Source organism: Dermacentor silvarum, chromosome 8 (genome assembly GCF_013339745.2).
Source record: "Dermacentor silvarum isolate Dsil-2018 chromosome 8, BIME_Dsil_1.4, whole genome shotgun sequence".
Classification (NCBI taxonomy): Eukaryota; Metazoa; Arthropoda; class Arachnida; order Ixodida; family Ixodidae; genus Dermacentor; species Dermacentor silvarum.
The window spans coordinates 115,911,473-115,930,058 of record NC_051161.1 but is presented as its reverse complement, the minus strand read 5'-3'; the positions used below and the strand labels follow the sequence as shown (position 1 = coordinate 115,930,058).

The window sequence follows — 18,586 nt, the reverse complement described above, 5'->3', positions numbered from 1 at the left end:
CAATCTGTGGTTCTAATGCCACTACTGTGAATACATTTTGCCTCGCAATATTTATGCTTTTGTACTTTAATTCACTGCAACAAATGAAAAGCTTAAGGAGGATAATACATCAAGATGATGAGTGACACGGCTTTCTCTAGACTGAGGCCGTACTGACACGGGGTTGAAAGGCAGCTATTATAAATTCCTTCCGCTGTTCAGTGCGACGCTGAGACTAATGACTTCATCCCTTCAAATAATTACATCTTTGTCGCATCGCTGTCATAGGTGTAAACATGCAAGGCCAGCTTTGTGTTTAAATGACACGTTTTTAGAGTGGCTGCGATAAAGATATGTAATTTCAAGTACCTTACTGAGCTTACTAACGTGCTGTAACCCACAGTGGCCTAACATGTTTAATTGAACTTATTAACCGTTTGCATTTTACAGCAGGTTAAAAGAAACGGAGCTGTATGTGTAATATTTGATGAAGGGGAGTGCGCATTAACTTGCAGCTTTAATTTCATTATACAGGGATTCAAGCTATATTATAGCCAGTGCAAGAATCGCAGACGATGCGAAATTTGTTAAGTTGCCCAACAGTGTTGACAAAGTAGGCCGAATGCGAGCAAACACCCAAAAAGCGCGAAGGAAGGGCCAAAACACAGACTGTGTGCCTGAGTCCTAGTAATCCGATATATTACAGTTCGCGCTTCTTTCAAGTAAATAGGAAAGTTATACGCATTTAGTGCAAAAATGTGGCATGGCAGTGTAAGATATTGTCTGTTCACTGCAGTCAGCGTGTTGTTAACGAGAAAGTTGGGCCCAAGCAGTACAAGCGAAGCTACGCCGACCGCCTCTCCACAATAACGCGGTGACGGTGCTTCCACCTATAACTCGATATCGCGGGCCAATACCCACCCGATCTATCACCTTAATGCCGTAAATGATCACAGCTCTTACTCTTTCACAAATTTATCATCAGAATGAAGCGTTAAGAAGCGCTCTTCCTTTTCAACCCATGTACAGATAGCTCCACTGTTAAAGCGAACACTTGAGCGCAGTGGATGTCCCCATCTTCCTGGCTCGCAAGTGTACACTCGCTTAGATTTGCAACAGATAACTTGTGATTAGATAGTTTTAGAATAGCGTTTGTCGCCTTACGTTGGTTAAATGCACGCACCATTGCGGGAAGTTACGGTGCACGTCCTTTCAAGGCTTTTAGTTTACCGTGGGGTGAACTCAAACGTTAGGAACACGTTAGAAAAACAGAGCGCCGTCTGGTGACTCGTGCCACACGTATCCAGGCCAAGACAGTCCATTAGCAACCATCCTGTTGCTATCTGGACGCGTCTCCTTAGGCTTACGGATGCCGGAATCGCCGGACGATGTCAGAAATTGGTCGCGCTGTGCGCTCATAACGAACGTGTCAGTGAGTTTAGAGGAAGAGAAAGCTTAGTTCAATAGTTATTGGCGATCAACAAGAGGGAGAGCGTAGCAATGACGAGAATTCACGCTGAAACTAAAGCCATGGATGCCGCCATGTTCGGAAACGCTATTTCTTAGCGTGCGCAAACTTTATGAACGGTAAACTCGCCAAATAACGTACGCTATCGCAGCGCACGTAAACCATCCAAGCCAAATTACGTACTGAGCATGCGCAGTAAGGATAACGATATTCATTTACGTACGTATGCGTTTACGTTTCGTTGCAAACGTTATTCTAAAACTGCCTATTCGTAGCTGTGACTCGTTTTGGCACACCTCTACAGTTCGTTGACATTAATTCCTCAGAAACTTGCTCCTAGGACGCCAGCAAAACCAGAGGCGCACATATGAGTGTTGTCTTTAACAGTAGATCGCTCGGTGCATTTCATCGCGTATGGATCACAAATGTAAGGTTGTTGTACAACATTGTTATACTAATCTGTATAATTACTGTTTCATCCCTAAAACCAGTGCTGAATGAAACGACCTTCCCACCCCCGTCACTGCCATTACCGATACCAATTTCAAAAGTGGCTTCGAATATGTGTGCGTTTTTTTTAATGCGTAAACATTTTTATGTCGACTCCCTAAGGAAAGCCGTAGCTGACGCGTGACGCTCAAAAGCTGAGTGTCTTACCCAATGGGAATAACAGCCAAGTTTGCAGAAGGCGAATACGCGTATATCTGAACCATATGAATGTGTTGTACCACGTCGTCTGTGTTGTCGCGCAACAGACTGTTAAGCAGTCAATGACTTGTTAAGGAGTGATGGATCTGATCGCGGCTGATATTGGTTTGATGCGGATGGATAAGGTGCTAGAGAGCGATAAGGACTTATAATGGTCGGAGCAATTCTGATAAGGTTGACAAGGACCGATAAGGGTTGATAACGGTCCGATCAAGTCTGATAAGATTGATGACCGACAAGGCACGGATCGCGTGCGATAAAGGTTGATGAGGGTCGATAAGGGTTAATAAGGGTTTATACTAGTTGGATAAAGAACCAAAACAGATTGCGAGGCCTATAATGAATACATTTAATGAACCGTCTACTGCTTCGTGAATTGCGGCAAACAACATACGTCGCGTCGTATGCAGGCAGTTGAGGAAATGGCACAATGTTTAAGCATACTTCGACAACTCCAGCGGAGTTGCTGCATAATTTTTTTAAAACTTATTCGTTCTGTACACTACTGGAAGTAATAAGTACTGCTTTCTGCAATGCCCTCGGTACTTTAAAGTATGTATATAATATCAATAAATACGCCTAGTGTGGTGTGTTTGGCACTGGGCGTGGGGCGGCAACAGCGCAAAGCCAGAAACTGTTCATGGTATCTTGAGACAAGGAAAAGAGCACCAACGAAAATGTTGGTATTGACGGGGATTGTGTCCATGTGTTTGCTAGAAAAGTACGCGGCGAGGAGCAAAGAGCGCTCGTGGAGAGGATAGTTAAGTGGAGAGAGAAACGGATCGCTCGCCTTCGAGCTAAGCGTTGGTTTAGGGGCCATTTAAAAGTAATTCAAACGAATACTGTAACACTATTTTGTAGATGTAAGCGAATATTCGATCTTTCAAATATCACTCAAATAGTAGACTTCAACTACTCGTATTCGTAATTAACAATTAACTATTCGGTACTTTTGAATATTCATTCACCAAGTATTTCTCACCATGCCTATATACGCTAGCCTGGTTATTGTCCTCAGTCTCCTAACGAAAGTATCTCAAATTATGGAAAGTCCGAGAACGAGAAATGTTTTTGAAGGAATGCAGAAACAAAATGGGTAATGCAAGGTTGGCGTTTGGTTCCGCGGTAGAAGCCTAGTAGACAACCTGTGATTTTAGCCTTAGTGTTTTTGGCAGTCTAGTCATGTAGCAGTTTTATCACAAGCCGGAACCTGTGAGTTTTCTTTCTTGTCACGGGCCCTCTTACACGTGTTTACCGCCGACGAGTCCGTTAGCAGCCTTTTCTTTTTCTCTTTCCACAACTTTAGATTTTTTTTGCGGCCATCATTCATGTAGCTCTTTTGCAAAGCCAGTCATGTAGCAGTGATTATTTCTTCGAAAACTTGCACCAAGCTCTAAAGTTGAGAGGCTTTTCATGCATTTAAAAAATCATGTCTTATGATCGATCCTGGCCCGTATTCACGAAACGTTCTTAGGCTAAAATTATTCGTAAGAGACATCCTCAATCAATCTTGATCGTGAACATATTAGTGAAGGCGGCTGGCCAATTACGAAGAGCACTTGCGAATAAAACGCTTTGTGAATTCGGCCCCTTGCGCTTAGAACTGATTCTTCTTGCCTTTTTTCGCCCTAGTCAGCAGAGGCGTGGTACATAATTATATCGAAATAACTATTCCTGCTGTAAATATAGGCGCCTGTGTTTGATTATTTTATATTCTACTGAATGTTCGATCGATATTTGATTATGCCATTTCTTGTAGGTATTTGAAATTACCGTAAACATCCAAGTTTTATATGCAGAACGCCGACACGCAGGCTATTGGCAGATTTTTTTTATAGAAGTGAGAACTAATCGGCTGCATCCAGGAAGAGCAAGAATCTTCCCAGAAATTGTATTGTTCCATATGGTTTGGCTAAAAGAATGTAAAAAAACGGTAAATAAGAATGCGCAATGAAGGACTTCGTAGTGTCTTAATTAATAGCATAATGCCGTCGAATAGAATGTTCCATTTTCCACCTTGTCACTTATGTGTTTGCATGCCGTAGGGTCTTTGATTCACTGTGTGTTATGTAAGAACATTGCGGAATAGTCTTGAAGCAGCAGAAACTGTAGTTTTCAGTCCACTTAACTTCCTGACAGAAAGTGATACCTGCACTTTACTAGGTTTTGGATTTCACTGTAGCTTAGTGAAATGTAGATAATAACTGCTGATCGATTCATGCCCTAGTCATGCACTGCGTTGACGCACCGGTCTGCAGCAAGAAATATACGGATGGCCTCAGTCAATTACTTGATCTGCCTTTGAGGGCCGGATTAACGTAAGGGCAAAGGGGGCCGCAACCCTGTGTCCTCGGTTGCCAGTTAGTTCTTGAAAAATGTTTCTTTGATGGTTACCCTTAGCAATTTTAAAGGGCCTCTCTCATTCGGGCCCCGTCGTGAATTTCGGTTATACGTTAGAAGTTGTGAAGCGCCATCCAGGGAATGTGCTACATCAAGAATTCTTTAAAAGGGTTTAGTAGTAGCCGAAATCAAAGCAAGATATGCTTGGTGCGAGGACGCAACGTGCCTTTTGTGCATATAGGATATCTTCTATTGCTCGGCCAGCGCGCGTAAGGGACCTTTCTCTTTTGCATTCTCCCATATAGGAGACGAGGGTTCACCTCTTGTACATGCTCTTTCTGGTATTTTGCCTACATTATATGCCATATACTCGTATGCAGAACAGTTTAACATTTCGATGCATAACTAAAGTATTTGTTCCTTTCCAACATACGGTTCTCTTTTCCTGAGTGATGGTGATGGAGCAGTTCGTCAATTTGGGACTAACTTTATTCGTTAAATGAAAGCGACGTGTCTGTTAGACAATCAGCAATAAATAACTTAACAGAAGCAATGAAACACGTTTTTGTCAAAGCAGGTATGTTGCAAATTTTATATAAAGATGCAACATGCCCTCGAATGTATGTTATAGGCAGTTTTATCTGAGAATAAACTTGAAAACAGCTGGCGAAACTTGTAACAGCCTAAATATTAGGCATCTTATCCGATCACCATGATTGTTGTCGTCATCATCATCCACCTTATCATCACTGGGGCTTCGACGCAAATTTAGCCCCGGACCCCGAACCTCTTAGACCGGCCCAGCTGCCTTCCTTGCGTCAATATACATGTATACTTCCTTGCGTGGTAGTATTCCCGTTATGTCAGCACGTCAAAGCGACCGCTGCGCCTGACCTTGTCTCGAATGTGGTCTCTTGCACACTATTAACACAGATTAAACACCCGGAATCAGAAATAGAGAGCTCATCTTGAAGGCACGGTGAAATAAGTCATATACGAGTATACATTCATTTGCGTATTGATAGACGCAGTGTCATACTTCAGCGATGAGATGATTTGCTCTCATTTTTCGCACAGGCAGGGTGCACCTCACGGCCTATTGTTAGGCTGCCCCAAAAATTTTCGAAGTGCCTACTTGTGTTGTGCTCGCAATTTAGGCGGGGTACCTTTTTGCAGGAGCGAGGCTAAGCGCATTCGGTCACCCGTGGAGGAAGAGGTGAGCGGCCTGGGCGGCGAGGAGCTCCTGTTCGGCGTGGGCTTGACCGCTGACTTTATGGACTCCTCGAACCCGGAGGAGTCGTTCCGTCTGCCCAGGCTCAAGTCGGACGAGATGCCCCTGCGGTTTCCGCAGCTTGCTCAATTGGACCAGCCGGCCTTCCGAGAGGCCAAGTAATACAAAAAGGAGATTTCGCGACAATTTATTGTCGCGTGGCCGGCGAGATCACACCGGTGGCCAGAGCTCTTGTGGACTGTTTACGAACTGCTTGCTAGTGGATGTGATATCCGCGACTATTGGTTATACGTTTAGCTGCATTCCGTGCATAAAGCCTTCTGTCGGGTACCGAAGATTGCACAATTAATCACGAAGCCACGTGCTTGGTGTCTCAGTTTTTACGTGTGTTGTCTCGTTCATTGATATCGCTGCAGCAAAAAACAATGCAGTCTCTCTTTTACTTCCCTTGGTTCGACTGATTTATTGATTACACTTGACCAGCGAAACGTTTCGAGAGAAAAAACATACACACAATAGACAGCCTGAAAGTTATCACATAATGTCTTTTGCCGCCATATGCAGTGTTAACTTCAAAAGTATTAAAGGGACAATGAGACATCCTCCCAATCGAAGTTGAAGAAAAATTTGTCCGGGTCCGCGACTCGAACCGGGACCACCGCCTTTCCAGGACAGCCGTTCTATGATCTGGGCTAACCAGGCGGCTAGCAGATAGCAAGGCGAAGTCGAATTTATCAACAACTCGAAGCAACGTAATTAAAAAGAACCATTCGCGAATGCTGTATTTCCCTGCTCTCAGAAGTTTACATCTAGTTCTGATAAATTCATTAAACCACTTTAATCATTGATTAACAATGAAGACATTGAAATCGATGAAACGTAAAAAATAATCTCTCAAAGCGACGGGAAACACTGGGCTACGGAGATTCCACCGGCTCGTGTTTCCTTAGCATTGCACAGAAGATGGAAGGCGTCATAAAGCTTTCAACGTAGTGCATCACTCGTGGAAAGTCGCCAAGCTGCATGACTCCCCAGGGTACGAAGGCAACACACATAAGGTGTTTTGGTTTAATGATGGGCCAAGAACGCATAGAGGCAGGTGACCACGCATATTTCAAGAAGTAGAAGTCTGTTGAGTATTTTTTAGGATATATAGGCCTACAGGACAATAAGGCAGCTATATTAAAAGAACAGGTCCCGTATTCGCAGATATGTTAAGGTAAAATGGTTCATAAAAGTTGATGCCTGCCAATTGGGGCGTTAGATATACACGTATGTTAGCAGAGAGCGCTGCTAAATCGCAAACAGCTGTTACGAAACAAAAGGTTTGTGAAATAAGCCCCCTGTTGACAACAGAGTACGACCGGTGACGATGTATGAAACAGATATGTTCTGAATATGCTGGTGACTGAAATGAACGTTGAGATGAACGACCATAGTGGGAAGGAAAGAGTTGGGGTCATTTTCATCTGATGAAACGTCAAAGTGGCGAACCTTGAAACTTTAAAAAGTCGCAGTTTCGCCCGAAAGGCGAAGGATTAATTGCGATAGCAAATTTACTGGTACAGAGCTATACGGAGTAAGGATAGTTGTTTTATCAGCTGCATAAACTTGGACACATTAGCTTACTAACTGAATTAACAAGCATGGTGTCAGTGCGCACAAGCAAACCGCAGACAACCTGCTGTCACACCGCTGGCGTGAGCGACCGCCACCGAATGTTCGTGCGGTCTATCGCTTCAACGGAAACGTAGCGGCGAAAGCACAGCGCATACAAAAGGTAAGAGCCGTGTGGAGATCGCTTTCAAGATACAGTGCGCGCGACAGCCCTCAGCCGCGCAAAGTACAAGTACGCAATGGGGGCAGAGTAGAAGCCGCGCCCCCTCCCTCCCTCACAGCTTTCCCGCTTTCCTCCTTTCGCATGGGAGATTGAGTCACCAGTTTCCCTTGCGCCCGGTCGCAAGATAACGCATCTGGTACCGAAGCTAAACATCGCCTCCGTTCCCTCCCTCCCATCCCCCCACGGCCTTTCGCACGACTGAAGATGTCGTGTTTGCTCTCCACCATGCGTTCGCTCTCCGTGAAAGCGTGCGTCCCTCGTGCGCTTTCACTCGCACATACGGCGCGTGGCGACGATTTTATCGCCGCTGGACTGTATACGGAATCTCACGGCGACGACGACGGTGACGACAGAAATGCGCTTGAAGTGTCCATGTAATTGCTATCGCAATAAAAAAGATTTCATGTTAGGTGCTTGGAAAGAGTCAAGAGCTACGTGGGAAAGAAGGTGACCAGCGACTAACTCGTGAGAAGAAAAAACGAGGCTGCCCTATTCAAACAGTGGCACGACTTTACTGAGAAGGTTTTCAGAAAGACTGAAGCATGAAAATGTCATGATATAAATCGGAGTAAAAGTGGAAGCCACATCATTTGCTTGTGACCGTTTCTATCGGCACGCAAGACATGGTAGCACTGATTCCCAATGCTGCTTTACGCCGGTGACCACGCTGTAAAAAGTACAAGTTCTTGTCGCCCAATTTATTCCAGTAAATATTACGGCATTATGCCTATACTCACAGAAAGCAGCGAGATACCGTTTATCAAGCCACACGCATACGCACTGCCTGAAGAGGGAGAAAGAAAAGACGAGCAACAAGGCGAGAGTGCGATGCCTGTAGGAAAAATTGTGCGGGGTCCCCTAAGGCGCGTGTGCAGTTTTTTCGCCGCCTGCCCCGATTAAAGTCCCTATGTATATATTTAGTTTTGCCGAGCAGAAAATCAAGGGACTTTAGCGCCGTCAAGCCTGGGGCCGCCTGGGCTCTGCTGTTAGAGATGCTGCAAGAAGCAATCTGCAGCGTGTGCTCTTGGGTGAAAAAAAGTGAGCAACTGAGAGTGCAAGCCGTGGCGGCCAGAGATTTCTACTGTTCCCCCACTTGACTGGGTGGGGGGATACCTAGGATAGTGTCTTTTAAGCCTACCGAGCAGCTATAGTCTGGTGAGCATGCTCTGAATTTGATAGTGTTTTGAGAGTTGGCGCTTGCAAAAAGAAAAAGCCTTTGCGCTAGCGAAGTTAACAGCAATACTTGGCATTTGTAGTACGACATACGTGCTCACAGAACTGAGCGTTGTTGTAGCTTGCCTCGAGGACATCGTTGCTAGTGAGTGAGGTGTTATCTGATTGCCATGCTGTGTTATTGATTGTTCCCGCAGAGTAGTGCAAGTGTTTTGTTTTACGTTTTTTTTAACGCTGTGGTAAACCGCACCAGCACGTGAGCGCGGTTCCGTTTCTTCGCTTTACGCACTGCTGTGCGTAGCTCGGAGCGTGTATCCATGATTTCTTTTATTTGTCGTTCATGTCACGCGGGAGAACTTCATGAGAATGTGTCAGTTTCAGTCAGAGGCACTTTTAGGATGCGCTCGTCATTTCGATAACGAGAGCTGTTATTCCACCCATAAATACATTGTCTTTCTGCTTCCCGCTCTCGCGAAATTGTGGCTTATGCGGCATTGACATGGTCACATTTTTCGCATTTGCAGAAACGAAGTTTACGAATGCAGTTATTTAGACTTGAACACGTATGATCGAGCTGGTGGGAATAATGATAAATCTATTGAATATTTCTGCACCTAAAGGGAACCTGTAATTATGTTCTTCGTGCCAGAAATCCCAACTTATGGGTTTATTGACCAGTTGCCATCACCCAAAAAAAAAAAAAGATCACGTGCTCGTGACGCCTGCGGCAGAAAGGATGTTCCACATCCGCTCTATGGTTTGTGAGTGGTGGCGCTGTCGAACACTCCCAGGGTTAGTTCTAGTTGTAAAACATAAGTACCCCAGAAAGTGGATGGGAAAACGGCTCCGCGGTAGCTCAATGGTGAGAGAATCGCACGCGTAATGCGAAGACATGGGTTCGTTCCCCACCTGCGGACAGTTGTTTTTTCATCCATTTCCATTAATTTATCATTTCTTTAATTGAATGATTAAGTACAAGTAATTTCCCCTATGTTGTCCTTGGTGTTATTGTTTGTTGGCTTCTTATGATACGAATACGCTAGTGGCCTGATAACTTGCGGTGGTTAACGCTTGGTTAGCGTGTCCACCTAACTGCTTCACATTAGCGCAGTGGCTCCAATTAGGTCCGAAGTGGCGGCGGCAGTTGAAGCCTTGTTCTTTTTGTTATGTCGGCTCCGTCGTGACCTCAGCTCCGTGTGACCGCTACGTCAGTGGTGTGCGAGTCAATCGGTTCGCGCCTTTCCGGCGACGTCACGACTGAGAGCTCTCATCGTTTAGCACAGCAAAGGCGGCTCTTCGCCGTACATGTTATCCCCCACTATTGCGAAGCCTGTCTCAATATGGTCGTCAAAAAACTGTGCTGAATACATGTCGCCGTTTCCTGCGCAGTTGAAGATACTATACACTTCCGGCGTGATTGGAATGAGTGTGTAGCACGTAGCTTATTTATGTGAAGTTAGTCATACGATCTGAAAATAGAACAAAAAAATTAAAAGAAGAAACCTAATTACCCCTTGGCGGCCACAGTGCCTTCTTTCTACATCCGTGCCGAACACGACTGCCAATCCGTTACTGTTTTAGTGCAGGCTACGAACGTTAGTATATACAGTACTCGTGCAAGCACTCCTACCGCAGAGCTAATAAGCGTAACAGTTGTTACGCAATCATTTCAATCACGCGAACAAAAAGGCAGCCGCAGCGGGCCGCCGCCTTTCCGCGGCCCCCCCGGCGGAGAGCAGCACGCCAGCCGCACGTGAGCGCACCACAGCGCGCACAGCGGGTCCCAGTGGCCGACTTTCACTCGCACCGGCGTTGCCGCCGGTGGGGCGCTGCACAAGACTGTAAACAGAAAAGCTCGAATTAGACATTGCAGCGTTCTTCCTTTCCCGCCGCCTCATTTCTACCCCTTCGTAACAGCGCCGCCGCCGGGCCGACTGTTGTCTGGGCGGTGTGGTATCGCGTTCCCTCATCTCCCTTCCTTTCGATCAAGTCGAGGACGGCTGTGCGTGCCACACGGACGGATCCTGCGGAAGAGAACAAAAAGGATTCAGCAGCCGGGAGGGCGGGGATCGCGGGCGTCTCTGCTACTTGACCTAGAGAGGGGAGCTTGCCTTGCCGGGCGTGAAAAGAGCGAGGGGACCAAATAAGGGAGAGAGTACTCGGAAAGGATGTCGGCGAGCCAGCGCTGCCGGACGATCCAGCGTGGCGCAAGTTGCTTGTCTTGCACCGCCGCCGCCGCTCGGCTGCCTGTTGCTCTGGGAGCGCCCCTCGGTACCCTCGGCGTGCGAGGAGACGACATGCGCTGAACGCAGCGCTGGCGCGGTAAAAGCGGAGAAAGTGGCGGCGGTTGATCTGGCCCCTCGCCGACTTGCGCCAGAACGGCCGCAGCCTCCGTCGACCCACGGAAATCGCGCGCGGGAAATATGCGCTCTTCGCTGCTGACTTCGCCGGCGACGTCGGATGGATCCGTGGCGGAGTAGGGACGTGTCCGCTGTTCCGGGACGCCTCGAACGCGACAGGTGGTGTTGTTCAGCTAGCATCCGCAGCCAGTTTGCTGTCACGTGAGCCAGCCGACGAAAAGAGATAAAAACGACGCCGATATCGACGGCCGTGCGATCGGCGACTCCCGTTTACGACTGTGGATGATGGTGGTGACGATGGACGTTGTTACGACGACGCCCACGACTGTGGCGCGCGGTCGTGATGCGGCTCCTGGGAGTGATGAGGCGCCTGTGATGGCGTGCCTTGTTAGATGTTGGAGGCGCTTCAAAGTGGCGGTGCGGTCTCAGGCACTGATGGTGAGTGGGGCCGTTTTTGTGCTGTTCTTTTTGCCTGCTTCGCTGCTTGTAATCACACCAAGTGTGAAGACAGCACATAATCATACACGTGTCCGTATGCGAGCTTTTTCGTAATGCAAGTAGCCTTCCATGAGGGACGTACATTCAAGCGCTGCTTGACGGAAGGTGCAAAATGTGGCGTAAATTTTGTGACAAGACAAATAGTGTGACTGCCTTCCTTAGCGCTCGCATATTTTGCTTTCTTGAAAAGCCGGTAACGTAATGAAAGCATTCATAGCACGAACGCCGAACGGGCGATTGAACGTAGTCAGTGAAGCCTTGCATATACCGCGATCATTACAGTTTGACAAACGGGACGCGCGTATAAGTTTGCATAAGATTAAATCCACATCAATTGTTTTTATTGTGGCGAGGCTGTTGCGTCGAATGACTATGTTCCGAACCTCTATGTTCCGAGAGAAAACAAAAGAGCACTTACTTTTTGTGTGCAGTATCTTTGCTTTGTGTAATCCTGCTGCATTGGAATTGAACCCCTCGACGTTTTCAATCCTTCTGCGCCACAAATAAACCGGAATCACTAATTCATGCAAGTGTGGTAGACTTTAGCTCCAAAACTATACATTCGGGATAACGTGATTACGAAAGCAATATCCGAAACCACAATCACTTGTGCCTATTTGCGATAGGAGTACAGGTAACATTAACTCTGGCAGTAGACTTGTTCCAACCAACAGCAGTTACAAATGCACTTTGCACTTCATACACGGATAGTCACTCATCCAACAGAGCTGCCGTCTGCGGAATAATGTAGCGCACTTTGGGAAGCTGGGCTTTCTTCTAAAGCGAACTTTGCTCTGAGTATCTGGAGGAGGTCGATAAGAATGCATGCTCATGACCTTACGAAAATTCTTTATACTTTTATTACTTATGTTTAGTATGTGCTACTCAAGACTGCAAATGTCGAGGCAAATATGAATGAAAAATTACATGTACCGTGAGGGCAGATACTAAATGCTCCGTTCATTGCTGTGTCGTCGCCTTAGAAACCATATGGTCCAATTAACGACAGTGTATGTAAGATAACGTAGTTAACGAGAACTGACTACAGGTAAAAGTTTGAACTCAGATAATAACAAAAAAAGAAAGAAAAGAAACGTAACGTAAGAAAGCGTATGACCGTAACAATCGGATGGGCGACACATTTATCCCTTGGTAATTTACGTTCTGTGAGAAAACCTGGTGTCAAAACAGATTAAAATTTCACCACCTTCGGCAATGATATGCCGTACAATTATACACGGTTCTCTAGATGAGCTTTGTGATGTACGAAAAGACTAGTGTTCTTTACAAATCGTAATGTCATATGGTAAAGCTTTTCTGGCGTTTTTGCTACCATTCGATTGGCAGTTAGGTTTTCATGTTCCGTAATAATTGAACCGTTATACCAATCATTGCCTCCTTTACGTCCAAATTAGTTTTTTTTGTTCATCGTTTAACTTCAAAGATGGTTTCTGCAGCCCGATGCATACAGCCATTGCAATGATGGACAGATGCTTACAGATTGCCTCGTTGTATTGACGTGCTGACAGGCGTCACCTTGCCATAAAGGAAAGTTTGTGACCTAAATATCCGTGATGCCCCAAAAGACCTGTCAGCCTCCTCGACCAATCATCCAGCCTCTTGTTACGCATCTCTGGCTTTTACATAATAATCTCCATATTGCGGCTTAACTCTCAATGCTTCCTTGATCTGAGTTCCCGTCTATTCGGAGCCGACGGGCATATCGCCCTCTCGTGACGGCTTGAGAACCCACCACCGATGGCAGCTTCATACATGGCTATTATCGGTTCATCGAAGAATACGGATGAGCGCGCATGTATATATATATATATATATATATATATATATATATATATATATAATTTCAGAACAAAGCGTTTCTCGGTAGGGTACAATATCCACAGTGAAGTAGACGCGTGGATGGAGTGATTTATTCCTGTTTCGGCCGATGTCCAGCTTTCATTCGAATGTACAAATGGTGCACGCTGTATTCCGTTGTTTTGATTTTACTGAATGTACTGTACACTGTAAACACCTTTGCTTTTATTCTACTTAAGGAACCAGTAATTTTTCTAATCACATTTACTTGTAATTTTACGATAGTCGTGTTAGGATTTACGTCGGTATTGCTATGCCTGGATTTGATGCACCGAACGACACTTTTTTTTGTGTGCGTTGCGATGGTGACTGCTACGGTTCCGCCTGGTTAGCGTGGGACCCTGTCCGGAGGCCAGGAACCTCCGTTTGTCCCGAGTGCAGGCAATTGTGTATTACGCGAAGGAATACATAAATAAACGCAATAACTACATGAGAACAATTCTTTTTTTTTCACGGTGTTCTCGATATCGTTACCCGTGTACTTTCAGTGTCGTCATACGGTGGACATTTCTGTGTTTGTTTTCGCTTGTCGCACACCGTACTCCCTCAGGCTTATCGCCGACTACTTTCTTCGGCCGATGCAGAAAACAAAAGCCGCCCACTGCCATGGAAACGAGTTGCGCGTGAGCACAAGAAACAAAGATTGAGCTGCGTAGCACTGCGCCCGGTCGGGGAATGAAAAGCTAATGCGAGAAAGTAAGCAGGAGCGACGCCGACGCGGCTGCTGAAAAACAAAGGAGCATAATAGGACAACGGGGTCGTCTATCGTTGCGCGAACCAGTCACCGCAGGAGCAGGCGTCCATGGGCTTTGCTTTACTTTGAGCGAGGGTCGAACAAAAAGGCCAAGTGACCCGCAGCCATTGGCCTCGATGCATGATACCCCCGTTTGTTGTGTTGTTTTGTGCTCCTTAGGGCCCGTCGGCATGACGAGGTTAGGTAATCGAGATTGTCGTTACTCCAATCCACGCATGCTGAACATGCAGTTGCATAAGTGAGCGTAACAAGGCGGCAATGTGGGTTGGTTGGTTGGTTATACGTCATTGACGCATTTGGCGCGCAGTCTAGAAGCACAAAACGCGATGCGGTAAAGCTAACGAGATACGCACGACGCGGGAACTAACCTCTCCTTTAGGTGAGAATGAACAGCAGTGCATTTTGAAATGCATTTGATAACAAGAGAACAAGAAGGCAAACAGGGATGAAAGAGCATGCATGGAAACATGTGAACAGCGCACATGCTATTCTCGGGGCTCAGCATAACTTTCGTTCAAGGCCTTCAGAGCCATCTTTCGTCGCATGTGCATGTTTTGACCAACCGTGTCTTTATTAAAGCACCACTGTTCCTTCTGAAAGAAAAAAAATCAGTTGGTAGTTGTTTCTTTGTGCTTTCTATAAGTCAAAGGACGTGCACCCTTGATCATAAGAATGCGGACAGGGGTTCCGCGAAAGACCTTAATTTTTTTAATTCCTTGTCATGTAAGTTGAAACCGAAGACTTGGCATTCTGGTTCGTATGCGTTTGAGCATCGTAGCTTGTGCATGCAGTAAGAATTAAAACGCACGAATATGAGTACATCCCTTCGCACTAAACGCTCACTTTAGACGCCGAATTCCTTTTTTAGTTAGAAGCTCGGAAATTTTAGCTGAGGCTTGATAGTTGTGTGAGACTGTTTCATGATACTTTCACCTCACGGGGCAGTGCTTATAAATGCATTTAACTTATTTTTCAGGAGAAGAATGTTCAAGGATGGCAGCATAAAAATTGGGTCGTTGGTTAGACAAAAACATTTGCGGGACCGTGTGAAAAGTCTGAGAACCTTCAAAAATAGCGTAAGAATCTGCGCTTGTTTCTGTGACGGCTATCATGCGCGCCGAAATATCATGCATATAGAGCATGCGATACCGCACCGTCAGGTGCCCCGTGCGCAGTAAAGAGCATCAGGGCAGCTCCAGGGCGTGGTCACATGGGAGCCTCTGACCTCACTAAACCTTACGGTTCTTCCTTTTTTTCTGGGATTTTACGTGCCAAAACCAGTTCTGATTATCAGGCACGCCGTAGTGGAGGGCTCCGGAATAATTTTGACCAATTGGGATTCTTTAACGTGCACTACAACGCAAGCACACGGGAGTTTTTGCATTTCGCCTCCATCGAAATGCGGCCGCCACGACCGGGATTCGATCCCGCGACCTCGTGCTCAGCAGCGGAACGCCTTCGCCACTGAGCACTGCACTACACTGCTAATCGGGGCCCATTTAGTTTCTGTCTGGAAACCCTCTTTTTGACCACGTCTCTCGTGAACCTTACGTCATATCTGGCACTCAGCAGATCCCTAGAAAAAATATTTGCTGTGCAGATGGCTCTCCAAGTGTATGTTTGAACCGTGTATTAAGTTATCTGCAGTTACTGGTGCGTAGTGAGTCAAAATTTTACGAAAAGTTAGCCCTACATATTTCCCGCTCGTCCGGCGCAATCTTTGGATCTGCCTCGTGTGCCTGTTGATACTTTTGTTTTCCCCGAGCATCGGTACTCTGTGTCATGTACTCGTTCATTTAGTGCGAGCTATAGTTGGGAGCTAAGATATGGGCTTACCGTCTTTATTCGTTCATCGTGCTGTGCTTCGTGTACGACTCACTGGTATACCTGAACAAAAGTTCTCCGACCAGCAGGGGATCCAATAAACGACGGTGCGTTTTGAAGCTGAGTGTCTGGTTCGCTATATGCCACGACCACTTTTCGCAAGCGAACAGATAATACTTGCATCGGGCGTTGAGAAACGCCGACGGTTTTCCGTCGAGAGAAAGTATCTGGGCCATGGTCTCATCCACTGCCCGGCGGATGAGACCCTGGCCCACATTCCTGTGAAAAAATTCCCAGCTCATTCTGCTCGAAAGGAGCCGTACGGTGTCATGCCTTCCGGCACCTCAATCGTCGGACAGCGAGCCCCTGGGGATCTCATGTTCCCATCGGGCCCAGGGCCATTGTGCAGCGGAACATTCCAGGTCGTCCTTGACTTAGCGGGGAACACCGATGTCTCCTTCCATAGGTCCACGCTCCACATGAACCCTAGGCTCGCAATGAAAGACGGGGCTGCACGAATGTTCACTACTCGTCCCGGCCGTGCATACCTTTTACCCCGCCATCGAACAGCTCATGCATTGCACCACTCGCCTGGCGCTTGAGTGTGACGTTACGTCATGCACCATTTGTTCGTGAAGTTTTTCATGTTTAATCATGGAAAGAAGGCACAGAAAGCTTTGACTTCTTAAAAGAATTGTGTGCTTGAAATCTTATTTTGTTGCATCGAGGATATTTAGGTATCGTGCGTTGTTTCACCGTGCAGTTTCGTAGAGAACATAGCTAGCCACCGGCAGTGTAGTGAACATGGGTAGTGCGGATGAGTCTACAAGTAAGCTGATTGATTATGTGAATGCGGTCCTGTGTGTGCATGAGCTATCTGGCAAGACACGAGCAGCCATAGTCAGAAAATCTTGGGAGAATTCACAACGAGAGCTTCGGTTTACAAGTGAATTGCAAAGCTGGTGCGGCGTTTCAGGTGCGGTTTATTCGAATAGCATTTGGTCCGTCTGGCTCGTTTCCGCGTCGTGTGTTCTAACGCCCTCGCGCTTGGACCTTTTACAGTAACAGTTTTCAGGCGTGCACGACATTCAAATGAAATGGGGTGCGTCGAAAATGGACGCATCGGTACGTGGGTGTCAAGAAACCGAGTACGAGCTGCATCGGCATAAGAATCGACGGAGCTTTTCCCCCAAACTATGCGGAAATCGACGCCAGAGAATGCGTCGCCCTATACTTTGATAAGCATGCAAAGTAGTTTTCTGCGATGTAACCGAAAAAAAAGCGACGTTCAGAATGCCGTCAGATATAATGGCCGCACGTAGCTAAAATGGCGTAAGAACACAAGCGTCTCTACTTTAGAGTGCGGGACCCTTTTGATTTTTACACACGCATGTCCCCCAAAAATTGTAGCTTCGACGTCTGAATCAGCGCTCTAGGCTTAGCCGGTAGAAAAGACCATGGACGTTTTGCTAGCCTGCAAACTTATATATGACCCTCAAGCATGGCACCAGTGTATTGCTAAGCAATTTAAACGTTGGCTGATAAATAAATTTTACCCCGGAATGCACAGGAGATCCACACACAAGACGCACGAAGCACGTTTTTTACATTTGAAAACATCGATAATATGTTCACTTATAGTGAACTACGTGACAAAATACGTTGTCATTTGATGGCAAACTTCCGGGCAAGAACGCGTGGCCGAAAATTTTTCTGGGGTTACAAAGGCCTTGCTGCCACAACATACTTTCAAAAGGGTCTACACAGTGGCTTCCTGCACTTCACCGCCTTCTGTACTCATTTGATGATCATTCTTGAGGTTTCCCTTGGGCGTCATTGGGTCCCTTTCTAGGAACCGGTGAAACGCTGTCACGCGGTATGGGTGCTGTCTTGCTTGGCAATAACTTATTGAAAGACGACGGAGTGATCGAAGACTGTTCAAGCTGACTGATAGTTAGTTGGTCAGCAAAACTCACTCGTTTGCCGTCAGAACTGACGCCTAATGCAACAGACGCGCCACTTTGCGCAGGACTAGAGCGTGGAGTTGCATTTATTCTAACACAACGCGGTACGCAGTGAAGAGGCAGACCGTAAGGCACTCCACTTTATGTACGAATCGTTGGCAAAGTCTGCCATTTCAAGCCCTGGAAGACTAAGTGACACCATGAGAAAGCAGATTCGTTTCGTAAACCTTAAACAGTTGTCAGAGGGAATATCGGTAAATTAGCTGCCTCTGAACATCACAATATTGTGTGAACGCGTTCTGAACGGCATAAACGCGTAGTTAAGTTTTCGTGCAAACGCATCTGTCAGACGAAAAAGGAGTTCCCTTCTTCACTCGCCAAGGCATCTCGTTCACTCTGTAAAGCGCGGAGAGAGATACACTTAAACTATAATTAATATTAATCGTTCAGGGAGCTTAGACAGCACAGGTCCGCATTCCGGGGTCTCGCAATGATTTCTTCTAGCGCCGCGCTGCTGAATTCCGCCAGGTAGCGTTGGTATCGCAAATTGACCACTTCCGACACCTACG

At 46.4% G+C, this 18,586-nt stretch overlaps 1 protein-coding gene across 2 annotated transcripts in view; it reads left to right on the top strand.

Annotated features, from left to right (window-relative positions):
• The first annotated feature begins 10,620 nt into the window (after nucleotides 1–10,620).
• Nucleotides 10,621–18,586, top strand: part of LOC119461630 (NADPH oxidase 4-like) — a 182,415-nt gene continuing 174,449 nt past the window's right edge. The window contains exon 1 of one of the 2 annotated variants that reach the window (XM_037722991.2): nucleotides 10,621–11,537. In XM_037722991.2, the coding sequence (XP_037578919.1) occupies nucleotides 11,382–11,537 (156 nt within the window). In that variant the 5' untranslated portion in view covers nucleotides 10,621–11,381. The remainder of the gene's footprint in view (nucleotides 11,538–18,586) is intronic. The other variant, XM_037722989.2, reaches the window with a different exon arrangement.